Genomic DNA, 26331 nt, shown 5'->3' with positions numbered 1-26331 from the left:
TTATGAGCACCATGGGTATCAATCTGCCAGTCACTGAGATTAACCCAGTTACCTGCCTTCTAAATTAGATCCGCTAAAAGACAGAAATTTGGAGCACACGTCACATGTATTTGTAGTTGAGAAAAAGGCAAGGCTAATGAAACGTCTATAAGGAAGTGAGAAGTTCAGTGAAAAGTCAATAAGCGCTAATTTGGTTACTCTTGGATTTGTGAAGACACTTGTTTGTTGCTCTGTTCGCTGAGCTAGACAGCTTCGTTGCAAACATTACACAACCTGGCCAATACGACAAGAGCGCACTTGTGACGTCGACTAGGTTGGTAGTAAAACATTTGCAGCCAAACGGCCGAGCTTACGGAAAGGATTGCTGTGAATGTGAAAAATTTGAGTGGCTGATAGTCCTCCTGAATTAGCAACCTTGAAATATTTTTCCGACTAATTCTGTAGCATCGGCAAGCGCCAACCTTCCTATTTTAACCTAAGTGGTGGCAGCTGAAGGCAGCTCATCAGACACTGTCATCGCGAGAAGTCAGAAGGAGAATATCACTGAACTAGCCAGTCGTTCCGTTGCGCTCGCATTTATGGATAACTTCAGCCAACAAAAAGATCGTTACCATCCAAGAAGGCAGTTTGTAACGGGAGCAACAAGAAGGCACCAGAATGAAAACGGACTTGCCATCCCGCGTTAAAACAAGCTGTTTGACAAGCTATGATTTTGCTTCAACAAAAAATTTCGACTGTGTGCTTTACACCAACTTGCCTAGAAGTTCTTGAACTATAAAATAAGAATGAGAAAAAACGTAAAACAATTCACAACTAAGATCAAAACTCATTTCTACAATACAGTTTCGATATTAATAATCACAGTTATGCATTGTGAGGTCTCCATTTCGGATCTATCATATGAGAATTAGTATCCCTTCTACTGGTTACCTGAAAATAACTGGATTTAAATGGAGCGCTGAATCGTAGACATGAGACCATAATGTAAATTTAAAAATTTGTTGTCCGCCACACGACTTCTTAAAAGAAGGATAGTGGTTTGTCACCAGTGAAGGAAAAGCGTGGTTTGGTGTCCCGCACAATGCTATCCAAATATTATTGGCTAGATGAGGATATTCCGAATAATTAAAAACCGGTATCAATGTATTGGAATATTTTCGCCCGGGTGTTTGTATTCATCATCGGTTCGTTTACACACAAAGCTTGGGAAACGGTTTGCATGCCAACTGATTAACTGCCAACTTATGACCTAATACCATGACCTTGGATAAAATGAGATCAGTTTATGCTTTTTTCCAGCCAGAAAAAAAACAAATTAACAACATGGACAATGAGCATACTTACTCATACAGCGGTGATATAATGTAATCGAGGAAGGAAATTTGTAGCTGAGGTACACAAGCCCGTTCGCGATCCATACTGTCCACCGGATTTTGACCGATTGCTTTCTCCAAGTCACCTTGACGAAAGAATTCCTCATAAATTAGTTTAGCAACGCCGACTGTGTTTTGCCAGCTCTTTGTCTGATCACTGAGGTCAGCGGCTGTCATTAGGAGCGCAAGCAGCAGTTGATGGTGTTCCCCATTGTTAACATCATAGCCCTGGGCCACCATCTGTTTCTGATTGGCGCTTATATTGATGTGATGTGCCAGGTCTGTCGCTAGTATAATATCACGTATGAGGTCCAACATTTGTCCGTATTCCTTGGGTGGTCACGATGACGGCAGGAAATCAAAGAAGGACATCAAGAAAAACGTGAAGAGACAAATTTGTGTTGGATATTAGTTTTCAAAGCTCTGGTTTCCGAAGACAGCTTAGAAAGAACATACTAGTCCGCAAATGGACGTTTGTTCTGCAAGTCAGAAAAATTTCCACTTGTTTTATACCATACACTGTCGCACAAGTCGGGTTTCCACCTATTTCCCGCAATATTATTTGGTCTGCTGATGCGCCTTATATTTGACTGTGTTGTAAATTGCCTTCCGCTCTGTCTGATATAAAGGTTTTATATGTGGCTAAGTTAAAAGTCAAAACCGTTGTATAAAAGCGGAGATTTTAATAAGTATATTTGGATCTGGAATAAATAAATCTTATAAAATGACGATAGCCAAGTACTCCATAACTCTTCTTAGTTCTCACTGAAAAGATCGTCTTCAATGGTTCCTACAGCAGCCAACCTAAAAGCCTTATTTGGTGCATTGAAGAAGCCACTGACAGCAGGACGCTACTGAGAGACAAGCGCATCGAAAAGCTCACGGCTGGTAACCAGCGAGGAGGACAGCACTGTCACTAGTCTGTAGCCGAAAAAATATCAATGTATCATTTTGACCAAACCTACCCAGCCGCTGACAGCAGGACACTACTGAGAGACAAACGCATCGAAAAGCCCACGGCTGGCAACTAGTGAGGAGGACAGCACTGTCACTAGTTTGTAGCCGAAAATTATCAATGTATCATTTTGACCAAACCTACCAGTTTTTCATTGTAACTAATGCAATACATGTGGCTAATCACTCCTCGGCCACCGCTTTGTGACGCCACTGCCAAGCAGAATTTAAGGACGTTTCAAACAGTCAAGAAAATTAACCCGACCAAGGAATTTTGGCCTGTCTTCGATATTCTAGTTTGAAACGCGACTGACTGCATTGGTTTTGGTTCTTCTCTATTACTGCTTCCAGCCCAAAACCGGAGATGACCACATTCTGCGCATTAGCTCACTCAACCAAGCTTATTGTTTCAGTCCTATTTGCAAATGTGTGTAAACGTTTTCAGAATATCACCGGTTTTCAACACTAAATTGCTTACGTGTTACCATTTTCTAAATGTGTATCCTTTATCCCTCTCACCATGGTCATCAGTACCCATTTTACACTGAATAAAGCTCCGATTATTCTCATGTGTATTAAAATCACATCTATGTCCGTCATTTCGTGGAGAATTTGTTTAGAGTTTCCGGTTTCCGCAGTTAGGTTTACTAATCTATGGCATTTAAGTCGATATTTAAAAATACGGACGTGTAGATCAAGTTATTACAGCGTAAATGTATAGGCCTGTTTTGTTGTTGGTGTGGTGAATCGGTGTGACTGTCAGAGTATACATTGAAAGCTACAACTGTGATATGGACCGCACAACCTCACCAGACTAGCAACCACTGATATCATCTGTTTCGAGATCTTCATCCAGCTTGGTGAGATTTGTCAGCAGAACTAACTCACCGTCAGTTGTTCACTGTCAGCTGTCTGTCAACCCATGCTAGTAAACTTATCGGGAAATCTACATTGTTCAAAAAGGATAGCCCAAATGGATAATGCGACGAAAATGACAAAGATACTGAAAACCGAATGTGGGACTGACTCTGATTCACTTAAAGTCGGTTTGACTCATTCACACCGTTTCCTCTGGTTAGCCGAAAGAAGGACAGGTTGGGTCAGGTAATGTTCACCAATCTGAATCCAAGAATATGTGTACAGCCCCGGAAAATAAGGCCCATGCAACGCAGATATGACACATGTGTATAATATCTGTNCAACGCAGATATGACACATGTGTATAATGTCTGTGTAAGCTCTGTGTATACGGAGCCCAAAGGAAAATTCGGCATTCCCTCAAATAAATTGGTTATATTCGGAAGAGCTTAGGGCGTTTCAAAGATTCCGTAGTTCTGGTGAACACAAATCCCCAAAGCAATCAAAATATTTGTTTTTGGTCCAATGCGGTTGTAACAACGAGCAGACAAATGTAAGGTAATTTATCAACCGCTGCTTCCCGCCAAGGAAGCGCATGGGATTTTGTCTAGCAAATTAATCATAAGAGTGACAAGACGTCAGTAGTATCTGAGGTGCTATCCGAGGTATATGGCAATCAGTCGTGACTGTTTGGGCTTCTTGTTGAACTAGATTGACTCTGAGTACCTGAGTACCTCTGACTATGACGCAATGAATTTGTGATGATCAAAGTAACTGGATAAAAACATTTTCACCACTGAGGGAATATAACAATGTAAACAAAGGATAAGGCATAAATAAAGTAAGAAAATTAACAGGAAGCCAACAAGTTAAATGTGAGAGTACTCACCTTTTCACTGAAGCGTTCGAAAATATTGCATCCAGGTGTGTTCAATATGCAAATTGTTTGTGAGAAATGATGGCGCTCCAAAACAGAACCATCCGAACTGTACAAAGCTGCCAACAGTGACTTGGATTGGAGCTAGTGGATGCAATCGAAAAATGCCGAGGGAGTCCAAAGTGCAAGTTTAAGTAGTCGGTGCCTTCTGCACCCTGAATCTGGTTTTCAGATGATAGGAAACTGATTCACAACTTTGACTTTCACTAGCGTTTGATTCTACCAGCCTGTTCTGTTCGCAAGTCATCGTAAATCGTAAGTCGTGCACTGCAGGTCTCTTGTTTGCGTATGCTTTTGACATAACTCAGATTGTACTTTTTGAGAAGGTGAAACTAAATTAGGTCAACTTAGTTTCTAGATATGAGTTTAGACCGCTTCACTGTTGTACACAAGGGACAGAAATATTTCTTCTGCGTGGGCTGAATGAACGAGTTTGTTCTTTCTTATATTCGTTTTCCGGTGACACCTGCTCTATGTCACAAACAAATTAATGCAGTGACTAGTCAGTTAAACTAAGCTTACTACAATTAGACTATACTGATCGATTTTCGTGTCCCTCACACATATCCGTTGACGATAAAAATGGTTCAGTCTTCTACTCGAAAAGTGGAATCTCTAACAAATCGGTACCAATTTGGGTTCTAAAGAAAAGTAAATCAGCTCATCTTGGAATGATGGCCCCAACAAATGAAAAAAGTGTCCGCACTTTATGGACACCAGTAAGTCATGAGTGGCGTCAGCCTTACGTCATTTTATTTTCAGTTCTGGGTTTCCTCTGGCACTCTAGCTGATTCACTTTCTAGTAATTTGCATACATTTCGCCGGCCCGTGGCAAGTTCCAGCACTAAAAACGGCGTTTCATTATCAAAGCACAATTACCTGGCAGCAGAATAATAGAAATAAAGTGTATCCCAGGTGCCTAGCCCTAGTAGACGGAAGTTTTAACTATAATGTCAGTATATCACCAGATATTTTGTAACGTCATGTAAACAAAAATCCTGGTGATATTCCAATGTGACTAAATGAATGTTTTGGGAATTAGACAGATATTGCTTCAGTTCTATTCACAGGGGGACTAGTCAACACAAAAGATGCTCCAATTTACTCGGGACTGCCAAAATCGCCATTCATGGCTCTCATTTGTGAATAGAAGTATCACCGCAGCTCTCCTTGCGTGCGACTTCCTACTGTTGTATGTATATTGTATCAATAAGATCTGGTCTTTGGAAGTAACGATCGTCGTTTTAATTTGACGTAAGGAAGATTATGTGGCGCATTGACACCGGAACATGTAAAACGGATCATTTCAGATCTTACCTATGAATTACATCAAGTAATAACGGTAGATGAACTTTGATACGATTTCTGGAGCGGTTGGTTATATCGAAAAAAGAACTGCTGGTGAGCTTATGGATTCTGTTCATGAATCAAGGATCATTCATGTGGTTGGATTGCTATCTAGGCCTGAGGGCTTCAGTAAATAATATCAACTGGAACTAGTTTTAGTGGATTCTATGGATTTCAAAAGCTACCTTCGAATCAGTGTGACTAACCTGGAAAGCGTTATTTGTTCCACGGTGATCAATGTCGTGACATAGGGAAGCCACAAACAGTGCCAGAAATTCGATGTCCTTGAGAAAGTTCCCGGTTAGAGGAAGATTTTTTCCGCAGATGTAGATGAAGTGTGTGACTGAAAAAGCATGTGTCCAGTTATGATAGGGAGGATTCCGATAGCCTCGACAGACCATTAAAATGAAATGAGCCAGCGTGCGTCGCGACAGCCGCCATTTGTTGATAAGTTCTAAATCTTCAAACATCCCCAACAAAGCCTGACGTTAATAAGGAAGAATTGGTAATGTCAGTCAGCGTACAGTCGTAAAAACTAAACTGGATGACTTATGTTACCAGAGTTAGGATAGAATCGCCAATTAGGGTTTTGTCCCTAAGGTTGGAGAACTACTTCTAGACTAGGCAACTAAATAGCATGTATATATCAAACTGTTTCATATTTAACACCCATTCGGTGCCACCCGAAGAAAGTTCAAGGGCTGAGATACTGCCAGGCTGCCCAGACTTAGACAGGAAGAATCAAGATGAAGAATTTGGGCTCGAACCCTGGACTTCGGCTTAGCAGACTCGTCCCTTAACCATCAAACTATCTCGAGCTCTGTAAGTATCAATTCAGTTCAATTCATCAGCTATAAACCGTGTGCCATAGGCACATTGGTTCCAGCTGCTACAGTTTCGATCACCATAAAACGGGAAAGTTGGACGTAATCAAGCCTCTGAGGCGAAGGAATGTTCAGAAACTGGGTAGCTACGCATTGAAGGCGACAGCTTTGATGTACGAGCGGCACTGACTGCGCGATTGGGCCATTTACACCAGTATCATCAACCACTGGTGATTTGAGTCTCGCAGTCCCCATCCAGGGAGGGGCAGTTGCCTACCCGACTAAGTTTACTGGTTAATGTTTTAGTACTTCGTTGCCAGGTCACACGCTGTCCACCTCTCGGTAGCTTCCACTCAGCACAGGACCAGACCGGCCAAGCACGTCAGACTATTGAGACACTGGTTTCGGGCAGGGTCCCCCAAGAAAACTCCAACAATTGCTGTCTTGCGGTCCAGACTTTTGAGTCGGAGGCTAGGAGTAGGGTCCCTGAACTAAACCGAACATCGTCTCACCACCTTGTGGATCAGACTTTGGAGTCAAAGACTCAAGGTGGGGTACCTCAACTAAACCCAATTCTTCGACTTGGGCAACCGGGAAGTACCATTTGTCTTTGCCGCTCTTCGGTCACCGGTATTCCCTCTCATTCCCTCCCAACCCATCGTGTGTTTGAACTTTGCCGCTACTGAGAATCTGTAAAGTGAAGCACCTAAGATTTGAACATTCAGGCATCCACTCAAATTTGTTTGCTGAAAATTCCTCGCAATTAATGCGGTGCTTATAGTTGGGAAATAAGGTACACCCAAAGACCCAAGACACTTAGTAAGAATGGAAGAAACCCTTTCTGCATGTATTAATAATTAAAAAAAGCCAAACAGGAGCGATAAAACAATACTCACTAGAAAACTATCGTCTTCCGACTTAATTTCTCGAGGAATAGATAAAAATGATGCTGGATTTGGAAGCAGAGTTTTCACAGAAGGAATGTTGCAGGTCGTTAACCATTCGGCCTTTTCTTCGGAAACCTATAAACGGTACAGCGGATAGTGTGACTGCAGAATTCAGGTAAAACGGTTAACTAAGCATCATATTTATGGGATAACCTTGCCTGCATATGATATGTCAGTAGTTCATTTGCCAGGCGTGCCCGATTCTGCGCATCTTGGATTCGTTTATACATTAGTGACTGTTAGGGCAGAGAAAAAATGGGAAAGAAGTAAATGGGCGCTGTGTCCTCTATAGGCAGATATTAGGAGTTTGTTCGTAGGCGGTTGAGTGCGGTTAGGTTTTGATTTGGAGAACTATATTTGGCCGGATATAACAGGAGAAAACACTGTGTCTTTGATAAGCTCTGTGAATAGGTATCAAAAGATTCAGAGAAAATCGTTGAGTTACACGTATTTGCAAATGCAAGAATTGCGTAAGATGCGCAGAGAGACATAAACGACAATGACAGCAGTGGAGTAGAACTGTCTACCCAAATTCCCTGCTAATGAGAAATATGATGTTAATGATGATGCTGAATAAAAATGACATTTATGTCAGCGCGACAGATTTGCGTCAGTGCTTCACTGTGAAATAACTGAATGTCACCCGCTGTGCACTAATTTGGTTATACAACCTGTGATTTAAAGGACATCAACCAGTGGTCCAAATCAATGGCTTTTGATAATGTCAGCTAGCATAGTATTGTTAACTGAGAGGTAGCATCCAGCTATGAGTACCTCTTTGCTACTAAAAACGGCTTTCGTTTGGAACCGTATTAGAACGGCGATACGGTACGTAAAGCATGGATGGATCTTGGCGAACGATCAATCCTTTTATCCCAAGTCATTTACCTCGTCATTTCTTTTTTTCTACAACACCGTCAGCCCAGATACATTGTTAGTTAGAATATATTATTCATAAGTTTATGAGCCGCGACGCAATACAGGGAAAATGAAAACTGAGTCCAGACAAAAGCGATGGGAAGACCAGGAATGGAATCGAAAAACGCAACCGCAGGTCAGTAGCTAGAAAACCATTTCGTTTTACAGTGTGGTTTGTTGTCATTCGGAGGATCACTAAGTGTAGGAAAAGAATAAGTCGACTTGATGTGTGGACCACTATGCGAACGAAATTAGGAACATTGAACTCATCACCTTCATGGCACCCGTCGACAAGAATTAGCTGGACGAAATGGGGTGTATCATCGTGTTTCTCACGGCTACTTATGGGGCCGGGCCTCAGAAATTGAGCATACTCGCGCAACTCCTCATGCAACTTGGCTTGACTCGAACCGCTAAGTGTTTCATTCAGACGAGGAGTAGATGGCTATATTCGCGATTTTTACATACATGTCGTGACGATTTAGTTCCAGTTATTACTACGGCTGGTTTGTAACCCAAAGCGAGCATCGGCTGAAATAGCATCAGTAGCCCGGATCTTTACAGAGGCAAGCAAAATGCCCGGCGTGGATTCAATTCACCAAACTCCCAAGCAGAAGGTTGTGCAGCTCAGTTTTCAGAGATTTGGCTATGAGGCAAACGTCCCATATTTCTAAATTGTGCTTTTACATTGAATTTAGTCCGAAAAGTTCGTACAGATGAAACTCTACCAAAGGCAGTCGAATTAGTCTTCTGTTAGTTTCCTGCTTCCTCCACAAATACGGACATATACAAGTGCAAATTGTCACAGAGATCGAAACGTTTAACAGAGTGTAATGTTTAGCGAGCAGCAAGCAGAACTCTCGCAGACGTCTGGCGAAACGAAAGGGGTGTGAAGTCACCGATGACAACGAGTTTTCATGGCATGTTATTTTATTTCACTGCACTGAAGTTTAGTGCTAAAATAAAAACAACAACGATAGTGGTTTACCTAGTTGTGACCTATCATATAAACTTACATGTACAATACTGATGCAACAGTATACGGCGAACGCCTTTGCTAATTCCTCGTCTGCATGTGTGAAGTGTGGAAATCCAATTTTATTGCACAGCTGAGCAACGCCGACAATCCCGTTTTCCTCATCTTTTATCGGGAAGCATAGGATATTTCTGTGTAGAAAAACAATCGATATACATCGTGCTGTGCATAATTTTGCTCATTAGTGAAAATCGAAAGGTAACTCTAGCTTGATACCTATTGTACCAACGTTACAATTGTTTGTTTCACAGAACTTTTCAAGTCTGGAGATTAATTACGTACACAGCACACTGAAAAAAACGCTTTGATAGTAAACGACTAGCTGAGCCAATACTTGAGTTTTTCTTAACATCTTTAGTTCTATGGGAGTTTTCCAATACAGTACAAGTTTTCTCCAGTCGCACCCGTTTACTCGCCACCGATAATAACTGCTTTCCTTGATTTTGAAAACATCTATTCTATACATTCTTGGACAGAAAGACTGCCTTCTAAAAGGCTTCCTAAAAGAATATGTGCTGTCTATTTCAATACTTCATATCATGTCAGAAAGAACAAACTGCTGTTCACGCGCTTTCTACGGCTCCCCTATCAAGTCTTTGTTCAAATTTTTGATGAATAGTTATCTTCATTTGACCCAGGTGTGCAAATGATAAGTGATTCAGTCGCGATTCGGTTGGCTGAGAAAACAAAATTGAATTTGATAGTTTCGAAATATCAGTGCAAGCTGAATTCTGTTTACCAGATTGATGGTCAGCCAATTGAGGGTGTCCAAAGAACAGGAGGTATAAAACAACCTCGAAAAATGAAACCATTTACTAACAGCATTATGACTTCCGAAAGTTCATGGAATGAAAAACATTGTGGATCAATTGATGTACTGGAACTGGACAGAATAGTCACACAGGTTAGGGAAGCTGAAGGAAGGAGATTCAAGAGAGAGATATGCGAGTCTAAAACACAAGTATGACTTCCAGTTTAACAACATAATGAAGAAGATGTCCTCCGTAGCCTCATTATTGAATTCACTTATGTAATGTGTCAAGATGTTGTTGAGTTACTGTCAATTGCCATTTGAGAGGTCGTGAATGTGTGCGGTTCTGGGCCATCAAACTGAGGAAAATCTCACACAACACATAACGATTGGACAACCATGCGCTAATCATGGTTTTGAACGTTGAAGGAACAGGCATGAGTAAATACGTAGAAAAAAGCGAGAGAGTGAGTTAATCCCACTGCTGATTGACCACCAATAGTCATTTGTTCGACTACTAGCCGGGAATTTGCAGTTTAAATAACTGCTGGGGTTGTGTGAGCTGTGTATAGCTGATGAATATCGATGAAGGTGGAACCGTCCTGCTTTTCTGTGTTTTGGCATTGAGTAACTTCATACTGCACTACGAAATTTCAAATGAAAGTTTCTCAAGCCTCCCCATACTATGCTCATTCGCTCATATCAGTACGATGATTTGGTCGCCATGGCGTCATCTAGCAATCTATCTTCGATCGATATCACTTGCAGTTTATTAACCAGTTCTCGGACAATTAAGACAAAATGACGTCACCGCATGACGTCATTAAAAATGCATTTGTAGTTCTGTGCCATTATATTTTATAGGGAGGTTCAGGAAATATCCGGTGGCTATGACCCCATTAACATGCTCAACTGCACGTCAAAAGCACGAGAATATCTGCTTCGCTCGTTTCATATACGAACGAATGTCTGGTGTTTGGGGTTTTCCGCTGATATGGAAAGCGAAGTGTGCTGATTTGCTGTCGCATTACGGAAAAGGTGGTAGGTTGTGGGAGTTTGCAGCTTCATACAAGTGGATTGCGTGTTACCTTGTAAAAGATCATTCGCTCAGGAGTGAGGACCCAGTGTTTTATGTTCGTATTCGCCTCAAGGAACCAGTTTATTTGTCAGGATTAGATGCAGTGCTGGTGAGCAATTGACGATAGTGTGTTGTGCACAAGCACTTTTCAGACCAACCAGTCCACATGTTTTTCCTGATGTACGTGACTCTACCGGAGGATCTTTGGCGGAAAACGCTTTGAAATCGCGTATGTGGACTAAGGCGTTGCATTTGCTGCCCAGTGAAAAGTTCACCCAAAACTCGCTTATATTTAAACTGTTTTAGAAGGTGTTACACTGACAAAGGGATGGTTTAATAATCTGAAAGTGTCTTGAAATCTGAGGAACTACAGACTGCGTTGAAGCCCCTAATATTGGCCTGTGAATGGCGTTCTAAACAAATCTGACGATTTTGAAATAGCGTACTTGCTGATTGTTAACAATGGTACTGAGACTCCATGTACTGGGTTGCTCTGCTAGTGAGGAGTTCAAACTTGGAGAAAACCCACGAGGATTTTACGTTGCTGGGCGAAAGAAAGAGTCTCGTGTAGTTCATTCGAATTAGCTGAAAGCAGTCACTTTGAGTTCATACGTTGTTAGTTCAAAACGGTAGGTGAAATTAGGATTACATGTATTTCCATTCGCTTTGATTAGGAAAGAACAGTCCACTATGATCCATTATCCCACGCACATAACACACAATTCCCTCCACTCATTAACTAATCCACAGGGCGAAATGCATCATGAGCAATTTCGAGTAGAATTGGCTACAATGCAAGGTTGACGTCACATACAGCACCACTGAATGCATGTAGTTGTTTCGATATTTCATACCCGAGGTAACAAGCTTACGTTTGTACGCAAGTTTACTCCAAATTCAACACAGGCACTTATAGTAGGATAGGTTATCACAATTTTTGCGGTGAATTTCGGTAGCATTGGGCCCACAGACTGTACCATTAGGTATCAGTTAATTCTAGCTACGCTGTTCCGACCGCTTAGAAAACGACGAAGAAATGAATTATGGAACGTTCTTAGTGTGTATCCCTTCCATCTAGCTTCACCCAGACCGAATCACATGTACTGAACGAGATAAGGTTTGATCGTCTGTCAGTAGCGTAGTCAGTCTGAGCCATTCCAGTCGGGGATATGATGTCTACATGGTCAGCCCCACCGATGTTTAACTGGGTCGCGATTAGATGCGCTAGGCCCAAATGTGGGAAACAAACCCAAGTGAACCACTCCACGAATGAGCCATCTTCCAAACATGGCGGTCTGCTTGGGCGCGGATCTTCCCCTGATCGATTTTAATGATTACGACTCTGGCGGCTACAGCGTAAAATCGCAGTTACCCATCTCAATACATTAGGATTTCCTCCGGTTTAAGGCAACTTGCAGAGGGTCTCATTTTATGGTTGCAAAGTTTGGCTTTTCCTATATGACGCACGTTTTGACAGTTGACACAGAGCAAAATACGAGTCGAAAAGGGTGCTGGTGAATTTTCGCACCATCCTAGTCGGATTCACATGCATCTCCTGTTTAAGAAATTTACAGGATGTGGCACCTTGCCGAGCACATTAGTAAACACGTCACCACTTTCTCTCTGGTTTACCTACCCAGTGTTCATCTAACTTTGTGCGCTTCACTGGCATGGTACTGCCTCAGTGACAATGGGGATAATGACGATGGTGATGTTGGTTGTGTTTTCAGCGATGATAATGACAAAAACCCTTCGTGAGTACCGAGTTTATCGGAAACAAACAGCTATTTCTTTCAGAGATATCCTAACTCAGGTTTTTACAAAACGATGGCACAAAAATTCTCTTTAGGTATGAACTCATACTTTGGATGCATCATTGATGTTTGCTTAAAATGAAACGCGGCTGTCACTAGTTTTGTATCTATCTATCCAAAGCAAATCTTTCTCTCGGCACGCGATTTTAGGACGACGGATTGTGTTCTGTAAACCCAGATAGCGTCAACTGGTTTTCATATTGCCCTATCATATCTCATATGCCTGATTCTGTCGGAGATGTTTCTTCCCTCAGTTCCTTCAGCAACCATGTATTCGCCAAACCAAATTAGCTGCTCTCCCGGTGAACTCCAACAACAGTGTGCATGAGATGGAAAATCCAAGCTTTCACCTCGCAAGAATACTCAGTTTGTGCTAACCAGACACAACTGCAATCAACATTTCCAGAATAACCGGAATCTGTTTGAGTCAAAGCTCTGGGCGCTTTAAACCTGAACATATTTGGATATGAATGTAATACCTGGTCCGAAATCCAGTTTCTTCATCCACACCACGATAAAACAAAGGATGCTTGTAGGCATCTTTGATATTCAAAAGTTCACCTGGGACCAAGAAAAAACACATCTTTTAATGAAGAGGAGACATGGACATACCCAATTTTTATTGGCAAACTATCACTTTTTTTTACACAGCTAAGTATATTAACGTTGGTTGGATCCTGCGAATAAAAGCTTCGAAATATTATGAAAAACTAAAAAGTGACCTTTCACATTATACTTTCAACCCCAAATATCTTATTTCACCAGTGATTCTCAGAGTTCTTTTTAATGAGGCCGTTATAATAAACGCTATATGAATTTCCGCTTTTTGAAGTCAGCAAACGCAAGCATTTTCCCACCTAGAAAGACATAGACACCTGATGTGTTCCCAGCTTTTCAGCAATGATATGTCTACGCTGCCCCGTTCAAATTATTACCCCAACTGTACATATTACGGGATGAATTCTCATATGGTTCATACAAACTATTTTGTTAGGTCTAAGGCCAATTTTTTTGACTAAATTCTGGGGTCCGTAGCTCATTTCCTGTCTAGTTCATTGGTAATCAAGTCCCCGAAATCGGGCCATTGTTAGGTTTTACCTGAAGCTCATAAAAAAACGTTATAATAAACGCTATATGAATTTCCGCTTTTTGAAGTCAGCAAACGCAAGCATTTTCCCACCTAGAAAGACATAGACACCTGATGTGTTCCCAGCTTTTCAGCAATGATATGTCTACGCTGCCCCGTTCAAATTATTACCCCAACTGTACATATTACGGGATGAATTCTCATATGGTTCGGTTCATACATTTTGTTAGGTCTAAGGCCAATTTTTTTTGACTAAATTCTGGGGTCCGTAGCTCATTTCCTGTCTAGTTCATTGGTAATCAAGTCCCCGAAATCGGGCCATTGTTAGGTTTTACCTGAAGCTCATAAAAAAACTGGAGATTCAAATAGGTTTTTCAGTGTGAGTTGCAGCAGCACGAAAGAGTCAGTGAAATCGCCTGTTGCTGAACTAAACTGTAATGTCTAATTGATTCAGTGGGGGCATATGTGAATATTGGCGCCTCAGTAATTACATACAATATTGCAACAAGTGAGAAAATTTTTTAGCCTTTCCTAAATCCAACTCAATATTACCCTGTGACTGGTTGCAATGAAACATTTTGCCCCCAAAAATTCCCATCCAGACAGCTGATTCCTCAAAACAGTGAAACAGCACTAGCTATTAAGTAGTCCACAATTTTATTGCCTAGCTGTCCAACTTTTTAATCAGTATAGAAATCAGCTCGTTTTTTATTGCTTACCTCAGAGTCAGCCCAATACCTATTCCTGCCACGCGAAATCGATACCGTATTGGCCTTCCAGATGCTCGTGTTTGCTAAGCAGTCAATCATATCTTATATACTGAGTACAATTTATAGGATACCTAGCACTTAAAACTTATCCCTGAACACAAAATACCCAAAACTCAATGTATTGGTTCTATTCTGTCAAATAAGGGAACACGTCAATGTAAATATGTGCCCAGATTTCGCGCCAATACAAATGGGTTCTGTTCAGTCTGTCAAGCAGTGGGTATTGTACATCGATGAAGCAATTGAGGTTTTCTGAATGGAATTCTACGATAAAACTGTACAGCAATAATGTGTCAAATGGTAAGTAGTAAACGCCTATCACGTGCTTTATAATTGGGATGGTTATCACTAAAACAAAGGCCTTGTTGAGATGAGCCAAGCAGTTGTATACTGAATCTAAACGTTTTCAATGGAAACAATATCCAGAGGTTGTTTTTGTGAGGTTTATTCAGTCAACTTCGCACAGGCGTGGGTCGCTACTCACTTTCAGGTTATGAAAGTGTACAGCAAACAAAAACACGAACAGGCAATCAATGGTCCTCCAGTTGTCAACAGAAGCCAACAAATCAGCTGTTCATCACCGTCCTATCTGATAAAGTTGCACTCCGGGAGGGAGAATTATGTCATGCTCCCACTTGTTACAGTTGGTTTAGCTACATGTCAATGAACAGATGCCTTTTTCGGCCTATTCAAAAACTGTTTTGAACATCATATCCAAAGTAAGAATTTTGAGGTCACGGTGCCCACGACCATTTCATTGCCGAGATGACACGTGTTGTCAGAGAAGTATTTTGGCAAAAGCTAATTGGGACATTTGAATAAACTTCATGCAACCGGAAAGACAAAAGTTGGTGACAGGCATCGAATCTAATACCTCTCACTTATCGAATGCACATTTGGTTAAGTGAGCATATGGACTGACTACAAATGAACTTCAGCTGGTCCCCCTGTAGATGGGTGTATCTTCATTAAGCCACATTTGCTACGGTGCATCCTAACAATGTTCGTCGTGCACCTCAGCTGCTTTCTTCAGTACTGTCAATTTAAATGACTTGAAAGCATACCTTCCCAAGGGTCTATGATGTCGTGGCGTGGCTCATTACACATGTCTGATGTGACCGCTGCCGCTCAACTATGATTGAAATGCCATCTTTGCTCACATTGAGACGGGGAACTTTGCGCACAAGCAAACGACAAAATATCCGTTTTTTTTCCAACGGAACGGAATGACTAGTAGAACTTGGATGAACCTAGGTCGCACGAAGGCCGACAAAATACCGTTTTTTTTCCAACGGAACGGAATGACTAGTAGAACTTGGATGAACCTAGGTCGCACGAAGGCATTGATTAAACTAGCTATTTAGTTAAAGCATTTCTTGAGTCCCTCATGACATTTGTGTCTATCACCACTTCAAACGGTCACACAGTAATAAAAGGTGTAATAAAAATGGTGAAAATCCATCGGAAATATGAAGAGATTCGCGAAATCGAACCGCATGAGCCAAGGGCGGCATTCTATTTCGAAGGTATAAACAAAAATACCATCTATCTCACGGCATCTACTCACCAAACGTAAAGAATGTACTGAACAATGCCCTGCTGAGGATAAATATGTTGTTACCTTGAGAGTGTCAACCCCACATTTAGTTTAAACTCATCATTTTAAAAAACCACAGCAGATTATGATATAACAAATACAGACTTTTGCACGTACCTTAGATCGTTACCTGCAGCTCGCCAAAACGGGTAAAATTTTAGGGTTTTCACAGAGCTCAGTCTTCATTTAGCCCTCCCAGAATATCGCAAGAAACGAAATTCCTGAAAGAACGTTCGTTTAAGTCGCACTTTCGTTCGGTAATAATCCTTCATCAGAGGATCTCTCGTGAGATTTTCACAACGCTGCTTAACTGGTTACAGTGCGTCAATGATGTACAATCTCAGGTATGGTATATGCATTACACAGTTTAGCTAACGGCTTCACCTATATATAAGGTGGCTAGGTCATTGCTAGTATCTGTCATGCACGTATACGTTACCCGTTACCTTCAGAAGCAAACCACTCTACCTTCAAAAGCTTACTTACACTGGTTTATCACTTTCTGTGATTAAATAACAATATTTGTCTAAGCCCCCGGCAACTACGATACATTTTGGTAGATGATAAATACAAAATTTTGATGTTTCTCTGATAGGTTCATAAAACCAATACACTTGGTGATACTTGGTGTGGTACAACATTGTTACACTAATTTTACCTGAATAAAAATTAGACCACTATTTGTCTATTATCGTGACATCCACGAGCAATTCTAAACGGTTTTAGAATACTTTATTCCGGTTTTCAGACTGTCCTAAACCGTCTCACAAGGACTCACCTGTTGTGGCCACGTTACCGGCTATTCCCTGGTCAGGATTCAAACGAATCTCTTCTGGTAGCTGCGAATGTTTAAAACACAATTATTCAGTAACTCGGATTTATTACTGGTTAAGCTTCCAGTACACATCACATCAGTCTTGGATCGTGCTCATTACCAATAAAGTGGTAAGTCGAGCTGCAAAATATTAACCCAAAGAATAAGGAAGTTTCTGTACATTTCTCGCACACGAATCTTGCAATTTTACGACGCCCGCTCTGATGGGACATTTTAATGATCCACATCAAAGCATAAAAACCTTGCCTTATAAATTCTTGCTGAGTGAAAAACCTTGATCATTTAGTCATTTGAAGTTATGAAGTGCGTTTCAGTCAGTCGACACATTTTGAACAATGAATGAGCCGTCTGATGCATCGAAAGCTAAACTTCTCACTAATTTGGATGATAGTCATGACATGCCCAGTGTACAGCTTCGGAGTGGTGCAAGTACGATGTCCTTGTACGACAGATGACTGCGTTCCCCTTTCCGGTGCGCTCAAAGATGAGCACTGTCCAGGAGCACTCATAAGACTGAAACTTGAGTCCTTAGCTCCTACTCTGTGGCAAAAAGTCACCAAAATACCCCAACCAGGACGTAAAAGGGGAAGTTCAAGTTTCACTATCACCATTCTCACAAATCCATGAGAAAGGAAAACCCAAGTAATGGATGGAAAAACACAGAGTTGGAGCGGAAATGTTCTGTTCTTAAGGAAACTGACCACGTGTAAGGTGCCTCACATTTGGATAACATTTATATGAATGTGTCCGAGCGTCGTTTCGAATCACGGAGCTATCACTGCGACTGATCCAGCGTCTTTTTCGGACTTCAACTCACTACTTCAATGAAAGCAAGGTACCCACGAATCCATGTGCAAACAACGGACAAATTTTGGAACATTATGAGCAGCTTATTTAGACAAGGACTAGAAGGAACATTTTCCAGGAAAGATGTTACGATGAGCACATATTGTGTCGTCTGAATGGATCAACCCATCTGGCTACTTCTCTCCTTGTTAAGCTGAATTATTTCGCTGAGTGGAAATGTTAGTATGAATTGTGGTTACGACTAAAATACGGCAAGTGCTCGTTCGTAAAAATGGGGTCAAACTGGTGTTCACATAGTTAGAAGAGTGATCGTTGGGATACAGGTTACCGCAACTTCGGTTATAATTTATGTTGTTCGTACCCAATATAACTGTAAAAGTGATGATTTTACAGAAGCCAAACATATCTGATTCATCAATCAATGTTCATCATCAACCAATGTTCACCAGCGGTAACTCACCGTTACAGTCGTGCCCTCGGATGTTGTGACAGTATAGCAACGGTCATCTTCAATCCCGTACCGCATAAGTTTTCTGAGTGTAACCAATCTGGCCATCTTTAGTAACAACTGGTTGACGGTTTTGTGTACACGTTTGAGTGACTACGGCAGTTAGTATATTTAGGTACAATTAATTTTTTTTCCAGGTGCGAAGTTATTGCAGTTGCGTTTCCGTTTTAGAAAAACTTGCTACCCTATTTAATTTATTCGCTGCGTCAGACCGACTGACATACACGACATCGAACTAGCCGTTACCAAACTTTTTTCTGTAAATGTGTGGATTCCCTATGGTGTGCCTCGTGAGGTGTGACGTAAATCAGATATGCGCGTAATATGGCCATTAAGACTGACGAAGACACGCAGATCGAATTCAATTTGCTCCAGCGAATTTCTGAAATGACAACTGCTGGTGATCCTCCAGAAGGATGAAAAATTTGTGCAATGCTTCTAGGCTTTTTGGCACATCCTGGCATCACTTACCGGATAAAATCTCGCCTACTTGATTTATGTTCGCCGGACATCGTCTATTCCATTTAACTGATATGACCGGCTTTTTGCTGACACATACCATCTCCCATATTCGTTTTTTATGCGTCGTTGTTTACCAGCAGCTTATCGAAGCAGTTTATACGCTGACTGGACTAAAACCGGTGCTTTGAAACTACTTTTGTGCAGCAGAATACCTAGGTGTTTTCCTGAAAGGACTTAGCAGCGCTATCCTGTGTTAATAGAACAATTAGCATCCGAACAATCTCATCCATTATTTTCGGTCACTTAAAGAAAAACCATACAGTGGATGTTAGGACCACGAGGTCAAAGTTGTTTTTCTGAAGCTTTTATCCTCGAATATCTACAAAATTAGCCATCTACAAGTTAGCCTTTCCTACTCACCGACGTTTTACGAAATTTGATGCCTGGTAGATCGGTTTATTTCAATCGGGACGCGCTGATTAGACAACCTGTAAGAAAACTGATATTATGAAATTGTGGAACGCTATGTAACAAAAATTAAGAAGTAACTTCACGAAATGGTTTTATTCAGAAACACGCGCCTATACATAGTTTCCAGGTTGCATATTGAACCATTTACAGGTAAACTGCGTCTCCTTTGGAAAATAGCCAAAACACGGTTATGCTTTTTGGATCAGAGGGCTATTACTGGCTTGGTGTCCAGTTCTCCATTGTACCATAGATTCCATAGTTTTTTTCGATGCCCTGTGCGTTGAAACTCCGTTTACTTAAGCTGAGCTCATAATGACGTTTACATGGAGTATAGTTTCGCAGTGTTGTTAGGCTCGTTGATTTCGCGGTCGGTGGCCTCGGCCTAACATATCGTCTCCACAGTATCGGACTAGGCTTAGCCGAATAAAGTGTTGTTGTCAAGACGAATGTTTGCCGAAGACTCTCGCTCGTCAACCCGTTAATCTGCCAGTACTGGGTTTGATGTTAAGGTCATGTGCATAAAAACTCATTGGGCCAATTCAATTTACCTAATTGGCACCACGTGGACGAAATCCACGAGGATCTGTTGATCAATTTTAAAGGTCGAATTTTTCTTGTGTGGGATCGCACTGACGTTCTATCCGGGTACCACAACAATGAGGACTCTATGCAGTGTGTTGATAAATAGGGAGACCACAACAAGTACCAGAGTATGTCTGCACTATGGGACCATCTTCTGAAACAAATCCTTCTATATGACCTGCTCATCGACCCATTCTGCAAACTTCAGTCACTCTCCATGAGAACCTGTTCACCAAAGACCTTTGAGTTAACGTATTTTGAGCATCCTTGAAAACCTGAGTTCATTCAAACCACTTACATGGTAATGCGACAAATTGATGGAAATATATTACCGGGATCTTACATAGGCAGAAATTTTGGTGAACTTACATTTTTGTGGGGAGAGGTTGGAAGTCCATCCAGAACTTTGGCGACTAGCGTGTTTGTCTCTCGATCCAAAAGGAAAACGGAGCATCTGCAAAGAGGCGATTTAGTGGCTTCCAAGGGGACCATGTCTGGTATTTCATATTTGCACTATATCCTGGTTAAACAGTTCTGGGAACTACTGGTAAGCTTCTTCTCAGATTAGAAACATTAACAGTACTAGTTTTGGTTCGTCCGTACATATAAATTTTCGCTCATATCTCATGACTCTTCCAGACTCTTCTACTGTCCCCAATTTCACGGATGAAGTACTTTTTGAATGGACAGGACAAAAGGCATCTCCTATTCTCTAAGCGGTATTCATCAATCACAAAGAAGAGTAGCACATACAAATTACATCCTCTAAGTTTCATATAATACGTTGCGGCTAATCAGGTGGGCGCACTATCACGGTTTCCGTCAACCTTTCTTATACTTGAAACAAAACTGCACGAAATTAGCGAAATACACTCATTTGCAAGCAACATTGGTTTTGCGAGAGACTCACCTGGAACCCACCTGAATCTCTCGCTCATGATGTTACTAAGCAATTGGATGTGCTGCACTAGGCCGCCTCATGTTTCAGCTGCAACGATCTTCGAGATATCGCGATATATGTATACAGGGAATACACTGCTCATAAGGTTGCTGAAAAGGTTTCGACAGCCCACGACTGGTTTCACCATTATCGGGGCCCGTCAGGTAGGCGCATACCCCCAGTTACCGTCAAACGTACGTTTTAATTAGAACCATCAGGACGAGAGATTCAGCTGGGTTCCAGTGAGTCTCTTGCAAGACAAAATTTGATTGCAAATGGGTGTATTTCGCTAATACATTGCGGCCACCTTCTCTCATACTGGACAGCACAACTGTTGTCCATAAACCAACTACATGATCCCGATACAGTTAGAACTTAAGCAAGGAGACCATATGATTCGGGCGTTGTCTCATCACGTAAACAGCAGTATGTGACAGCAAATTTATGATGATGAGAGTCTTAGATGCGTCTATGGTCGCTGATCGAGTAACCGTTGCTCTGTTCGTCGAGTTTGTCAACTTTTTCGCGAAGGTTTCGTCAACACTCGAGGAGAATTCAGATCGCAAGAAAGTGGGTTTTATTAACTATTGAATAAACGTTTGCATTCAGTCTTCAGGCTTCAAGAATAGATGCATGGGCACCTGATCGACACTCAATGAATTTGATAGAAGTACCAATAGTTCTTCACATCTCCAGCAATTTCTAGCCTTTTTACACTTAACACAGTTTGTTGACAGGTGATTTTCACGGGCTGAGAGACTTTTGCACAACAGCTCAACTTCCTGCACGAATGCTTGCGTAAATGGTCTTCTGCGTAGGGTAACCTTTCTTCAACCAATAAATCATTCGCAAGCCTGGATACTGGCTTGACAAAACGGTAAACGGATATTCAGACGGATGATTACGAATGCTCACAACCACATGAGAAAGTACGAGAGAAGAGTAACAGAACGTAAGGAGACATGCTTGGGAACAGCATGAGTTGGACTTCTGCAACAACATCATTGCAGTAGAAGCATTAAATCTGTTGCTGACAACATGAACAGTTAGGAACACAAAGTTTTACTGTCATTGATGATTTGGTGGCAGTAAACACAAAACAACGACAAGTACCTTTAATCAATGATCCCATTTTTCATTTTTATGATCACCAACCTGGAGTATCTAGCCAGTTTGGAGGCGGCAGTAAAGTAAAAAAAAACTCAAAGAAAACGCCCCGACAAACCAGTTCACGTAACAGAACAATCTACCTTCCTCCAGCGAAGAAAGTAGCACAGAGTAAAGTGAAGAGAAGAGCAATTATCCTCAACGTACCGTTCGATAAGTGACACCCGAAGGTCATAAGACTCTACTTACCTGCACGAATAGAGTGATCGAAGCAAAAACTCACAAACAATCGTCATTAACACGAAGATGGTTTCAAATGTTTTTTTTTCAGGTATATCGTACAAACCTATATCTGAACACTGAATCTAGTGACTCAAGTTCTTTAAAAGAGTGTGAAAATCGCACTGAAAAATGGGAGCCAAAGACCTGACCATTCGTCTCTTCTGTGGAGCAATGGACGTCCTTATAGGGGCGATACCACCACCACGACCAGCCATATCACTGCCAGGGTCTCTAAAAAACAGTGCTTGAATGGACTGCAGAGAAAGTGGAAACAACTTTTCAGTGGACCCACTGATCAGTTAAAAACGCAGGCCAATCTTTGGGAAATTGAAGAACGTGAAAATTCGAAAGGATAAATTTTCGGTCTTATTTTATAAGGGCTCATCTTTTACATCTGTGAACCTCGACTCGAGCCATATTCATAGGATTAACAGCGCAGAAGCTGGAACAGATTAAACTTTTGGATACAAATACAGAAAGATGGAGTCACTTCGTGGACGATATATATTTCGTCATCAACCAATCAACACGTAACTAGCTAATACGTGGCTCAGGGGACATGCAGTTCAAAATGATAGAAGTAACTGATGAAAAAAAAATTCTATTCTTGAATTTTCTTATCAGGAGATATCAAAAAAAGACAGCTGTAAACCGGAATTCAAAAAGGCAACGCATACAAACGAAATCCTGAGCTACCACAGCATTCATACTAACTGTCATAAAACAGATGCATCAGGACACTTTTCAAACGGACTGAGATTCACTCATGAAGCCTAACTTCACAGAAGGAAAGTCCTTATGCACCAAGTTTCGAAGAAATATTCACCCGAAAAACCTTATCCCTTGAATTCACAGGAGACGCATATAAGCTAACAATTCAAGAGAAGGCAAACTAATCACACCCGTAAATCGGCAGCATTTTGGGAGTGACTAGAAGATTGTTATGACAGCATAACAGAAGCTGCAAACAGCCAAAGGCAAGATAAAAATGGAACATAATCGCATGAACCAATTTTACATACAATTTCCAATGTAAAAGTACGTGTAAAGTGTGAAGGAAGTTCTCTTTGAAACTAGATGAACAAACAATTGCTGCTAGGAGACGTTCAATTTTCGCTCGCCACCAGGGCGAACACGAAATTGACTGGAATCAAGTTCATATATCGACCAAAGCAATAACAAATAAAAGGACGCATATCACGGGAGTAAGACGCCTCTAAAAGATTATCCACTCGACCTGTGAACTAGTGGCGAAATGAACTATAAAGTTAGAATGCTCAAAGGTGCAAAAGAGACCAAAACAGTCATATCCAGATCAACGAACCAGAATAAACGGAGAAAAATGAAGAAATTCTCCAGAAAAAGTGTCCGAATAACTAATCAAGCGTGATGGGTTCTCCAAGAAGAGATTAAAGATAGCGTCAATCGGAAAAGCGTTACTAGTGAAGCACTTAAACAAACAACCTGCAACACGAATTGGAAACCACTTCATCAGATAAGGGGTGGAAAACCTTTGAAAAGTTGCCTCAAAGTATCAGTTGAATGTAAGCTGTACGAAAAAATGCCCAACGCAAATAGCAGGATAGCAGGATACTTGTCCTCATTTATCGGGTTATGTCAATAGATAATAGTTGGTCTTTGAAAACCGTGTGAGCACGCGCAGTTGAGAAGGTACTGCCCAACCGACTGCTGACTCGATTTGTTTGGGTGCTAGTTTCAGGTCCGGAGGGCAGAACAGCAATAAACTAAATGACAACCAGAAAATCTTTCTACATAACTGATATACCCGAGTGGTTTGCCGATAGATAAACCATGATCTGAGGGGTTAATAGGCCATTAAGAAGGTCACTGTGGCCTTTGATATCTCAATATATAAGTTGCGGCATTTCATTTGCGGTTGCCTCTGCGACTGTAGTTTCATTCTGTCACATGAGTCACTGATCTGACCATCCAAAAACCGTTAAATGTTTTTTTCCGGAGCGGGAAATTGTTCTGTGTTTATTGCCAGCTACTGCATGTGTCCTGGAAACTCCGTACGATTGCGCAATCAAGAGTCAAGTCTTTGGAAGTGACCACACATTGACTATTCCCCCGGAGAGTTTGGGGCCACTTATCCGTGGCATCAAATGGAAAGATTCGCTCAGGTTTGTTCGCTGAGTAAAAACATAGTAAAAGTGCCATGTGAACTGTACGGCACAAAAAATGATCCCTTTCATTGACGTTGATGTAATAAGGTATTACAACTATTATCGCTGGAAGAAAAGCGCAAATTCAAGCACTGGTTTGCTTTCGCGAAAGAGCACCACCAACAGGCGTCTTCTAGGGACGACGCGCACAAACAATTCCTTTCTGGGACACTGAAGGATGCTCTTCTTCCTTCGACACTTTAAAGAAGACAGTTTGGATTCCTGTGTTGCTCAACTAAGCCTACTGCTGTTTCGAAAAAGACTACTTTTTCATGACCGATGCTTCTATGGTTTACGAGTGACTAAGGTCTCAATCAATGGATATAGCTCAAATATATTTGCGATCCTCCAAAAGTGGCAGTACTCAACCCCAAAATCATATAAAACTCAACGATAAGATGCATAAGAGATGAAGTTAATTACATTTAACGGAGGTCATTCGAGTTATTGTCAGATAGACTGTTTTTCCCATATATTGTTGGTGGTTTCGATGGCTCATCACAACTGTTTTCCAAATCATAGTAAAAAAATGAACATGCAACCAGTTTAATTTAATTGTGCAGGTGGAATAGTAAGGTCGGTCATCGGTAGGACGACTCTTGCATGTCACTCGTGATTCATTATATATAGGCGGGAAGTGACTACTGGAGAACCACACATGAACTTACCGTTCAGCTTTGGTAAGGTTCCGCGCCTCTTGCATAATCATCAGCAATAGGTCCGTCAAATCCATCATGTGTGTGAAAATGCTTCCAGCAACTTTCAGCATTTCCTAAAATGATGATGACTCATAGTCATACTGGCCGCATTTACTGCTTTAAACATAAACTTGGTTAAGATCATGGTCTACCCTTGGGGCCAGAAGTATTCTCATTACACTTCGATGAGCGTACCAAGAAAAACGACCTTCTATACCATCTCGTAAGGCTGATTATATGATTGCCATGTGCTGCAACTCCTCAAGATGCCGATGCGCTTTCTGATATGCTCACAGTCCTGTATTGTGCGGTCGTTCCGGGATCAGGCATAAAAAAAGAGGGACATTGGCATCTGAACAGCAGAATAAACCCACTATCTGATTATGGTTTGATACAACAGTACTTATTGGATGGAATGGTGGGTTTATCTCCACAAGTTTTTCATGCATACAAAGAATTTCGCTTACTGTACTGAGATTTTCAATATTTAGGTATTCAGTCAACGTCAAACTGTCATGGTCTGCTGGGCTTCAACTAAAAGACTATTACAGCCAAATCGAAGCAAGCACTGTTGCATAGCTCATTCGTGGTGCTTGTCTCGGTCAGTCACCTGCGGTCAGCAAAAAGACTCCAGGGTTACGCTGAACCTCACACAGCAGATACGAATATCATATCACCCTAGGGGTAAATGCTTTCATAGGGGTTTAGTTATCTAAAGCATGTGTGTCCTTCCATATAATTTTTTGAGCAGATATAAACGCACCGGGAACGGGGAAGTGTATTCGCACAAATATTCCAACAAGCGAGGTAACGTCAGCTTCAATATTCGGAAAGTCGGAAAGTCGGTTGCAATAGAAGCTAGTTGATGTCACTTGTTCTAAGCCAACGTCTGTCACCAAAAATGTGTATTTTCCTATCTCTTTTGACCACAGTTGACTACTTCTGTTAACTGCCTCCCAGGAAATTGGTATTATTCTAGCTGTTTTTGACTGAGTCGAAAATTCTCTGAATGAGAATTTTTGGTCCACATGGGTTCACAACTTTTTGCCTGAGTGCGTGCCTACATGAAAGCATTCACATACCATTCTCTGCCACTCCCCATCTTAATATATTGGTAAGGAGCTCTCAAATTTACTGAGGAGGAAGCGACGGAATCAACGTT

General features: G+C 41.3%; 1 protein-coding gene across 1 annotated transcript in view; it reads right to left on the bottom strand.

Moving 5' to 3' along the window:
• Nucleotides 1–26331, bottom strand: part of T265_00833 (hypothetical protein) — a gene marked incomplete at both ends in the record, with an annotated part of 76043 nt that overhangs the window by 7803 nt on the left and 41909 nt on the right. Inside the window, 9 exons of the mRNA XM_009164705.1 lie at nucleotides 1345–1703; nucleotides 4075–4206; nucleotides 5676–5951; nucleotides 7190–7315; nucleotides 9175–9325; nucleotides 13317–13398; nucleotides 17070–17130; nucleotides 20326–20410; nucleotides 25140–25243. Of these exons, the coding sequence (XP_009162969.1) occupies nucleotides 1345–1703; nucleotides 4075–4206; nucleotides 5676–5951; nucleotides 7190–7315; nucleotides 9175–9325; nucleotides 13317–13398; nucleotides 17070–17130; nucleotides 20326–20410; nucleotides 25140–25243 (1376 nt within the window). The remainder of the gene's footprint in view (nucleotides 1–1344; nucleotides 1704–4074; nucleotides 4207–5675; nucleotides 5952–7189; nucleotides 7316–9174; nucleotides 9326–13316; nucleotides 13399–17069; nucleotides 17131–20325; nucleotides 20411–25139; nucleotides 25244–26331) is intronic.

This window comes from Opisthorchis viverrini (assembly GCF_000715545.1).
Source record: "Opisthorchis viverrini unplaced genomic scaffold opera_v5_8, whole genome shotgun sequence".
NCBI lineage: Eukaryota > Metazoa > Platyhelminthes > Trematoda > Opisthorchiida > Opisthorchiidae > Opisthorchis > Opisthorchis viverrini.
The sequence above is the reverse complement of the archived record's forward strand: the minus strand, read 5'-3'. Positions and strand labels throughout refer to the sequence as shown.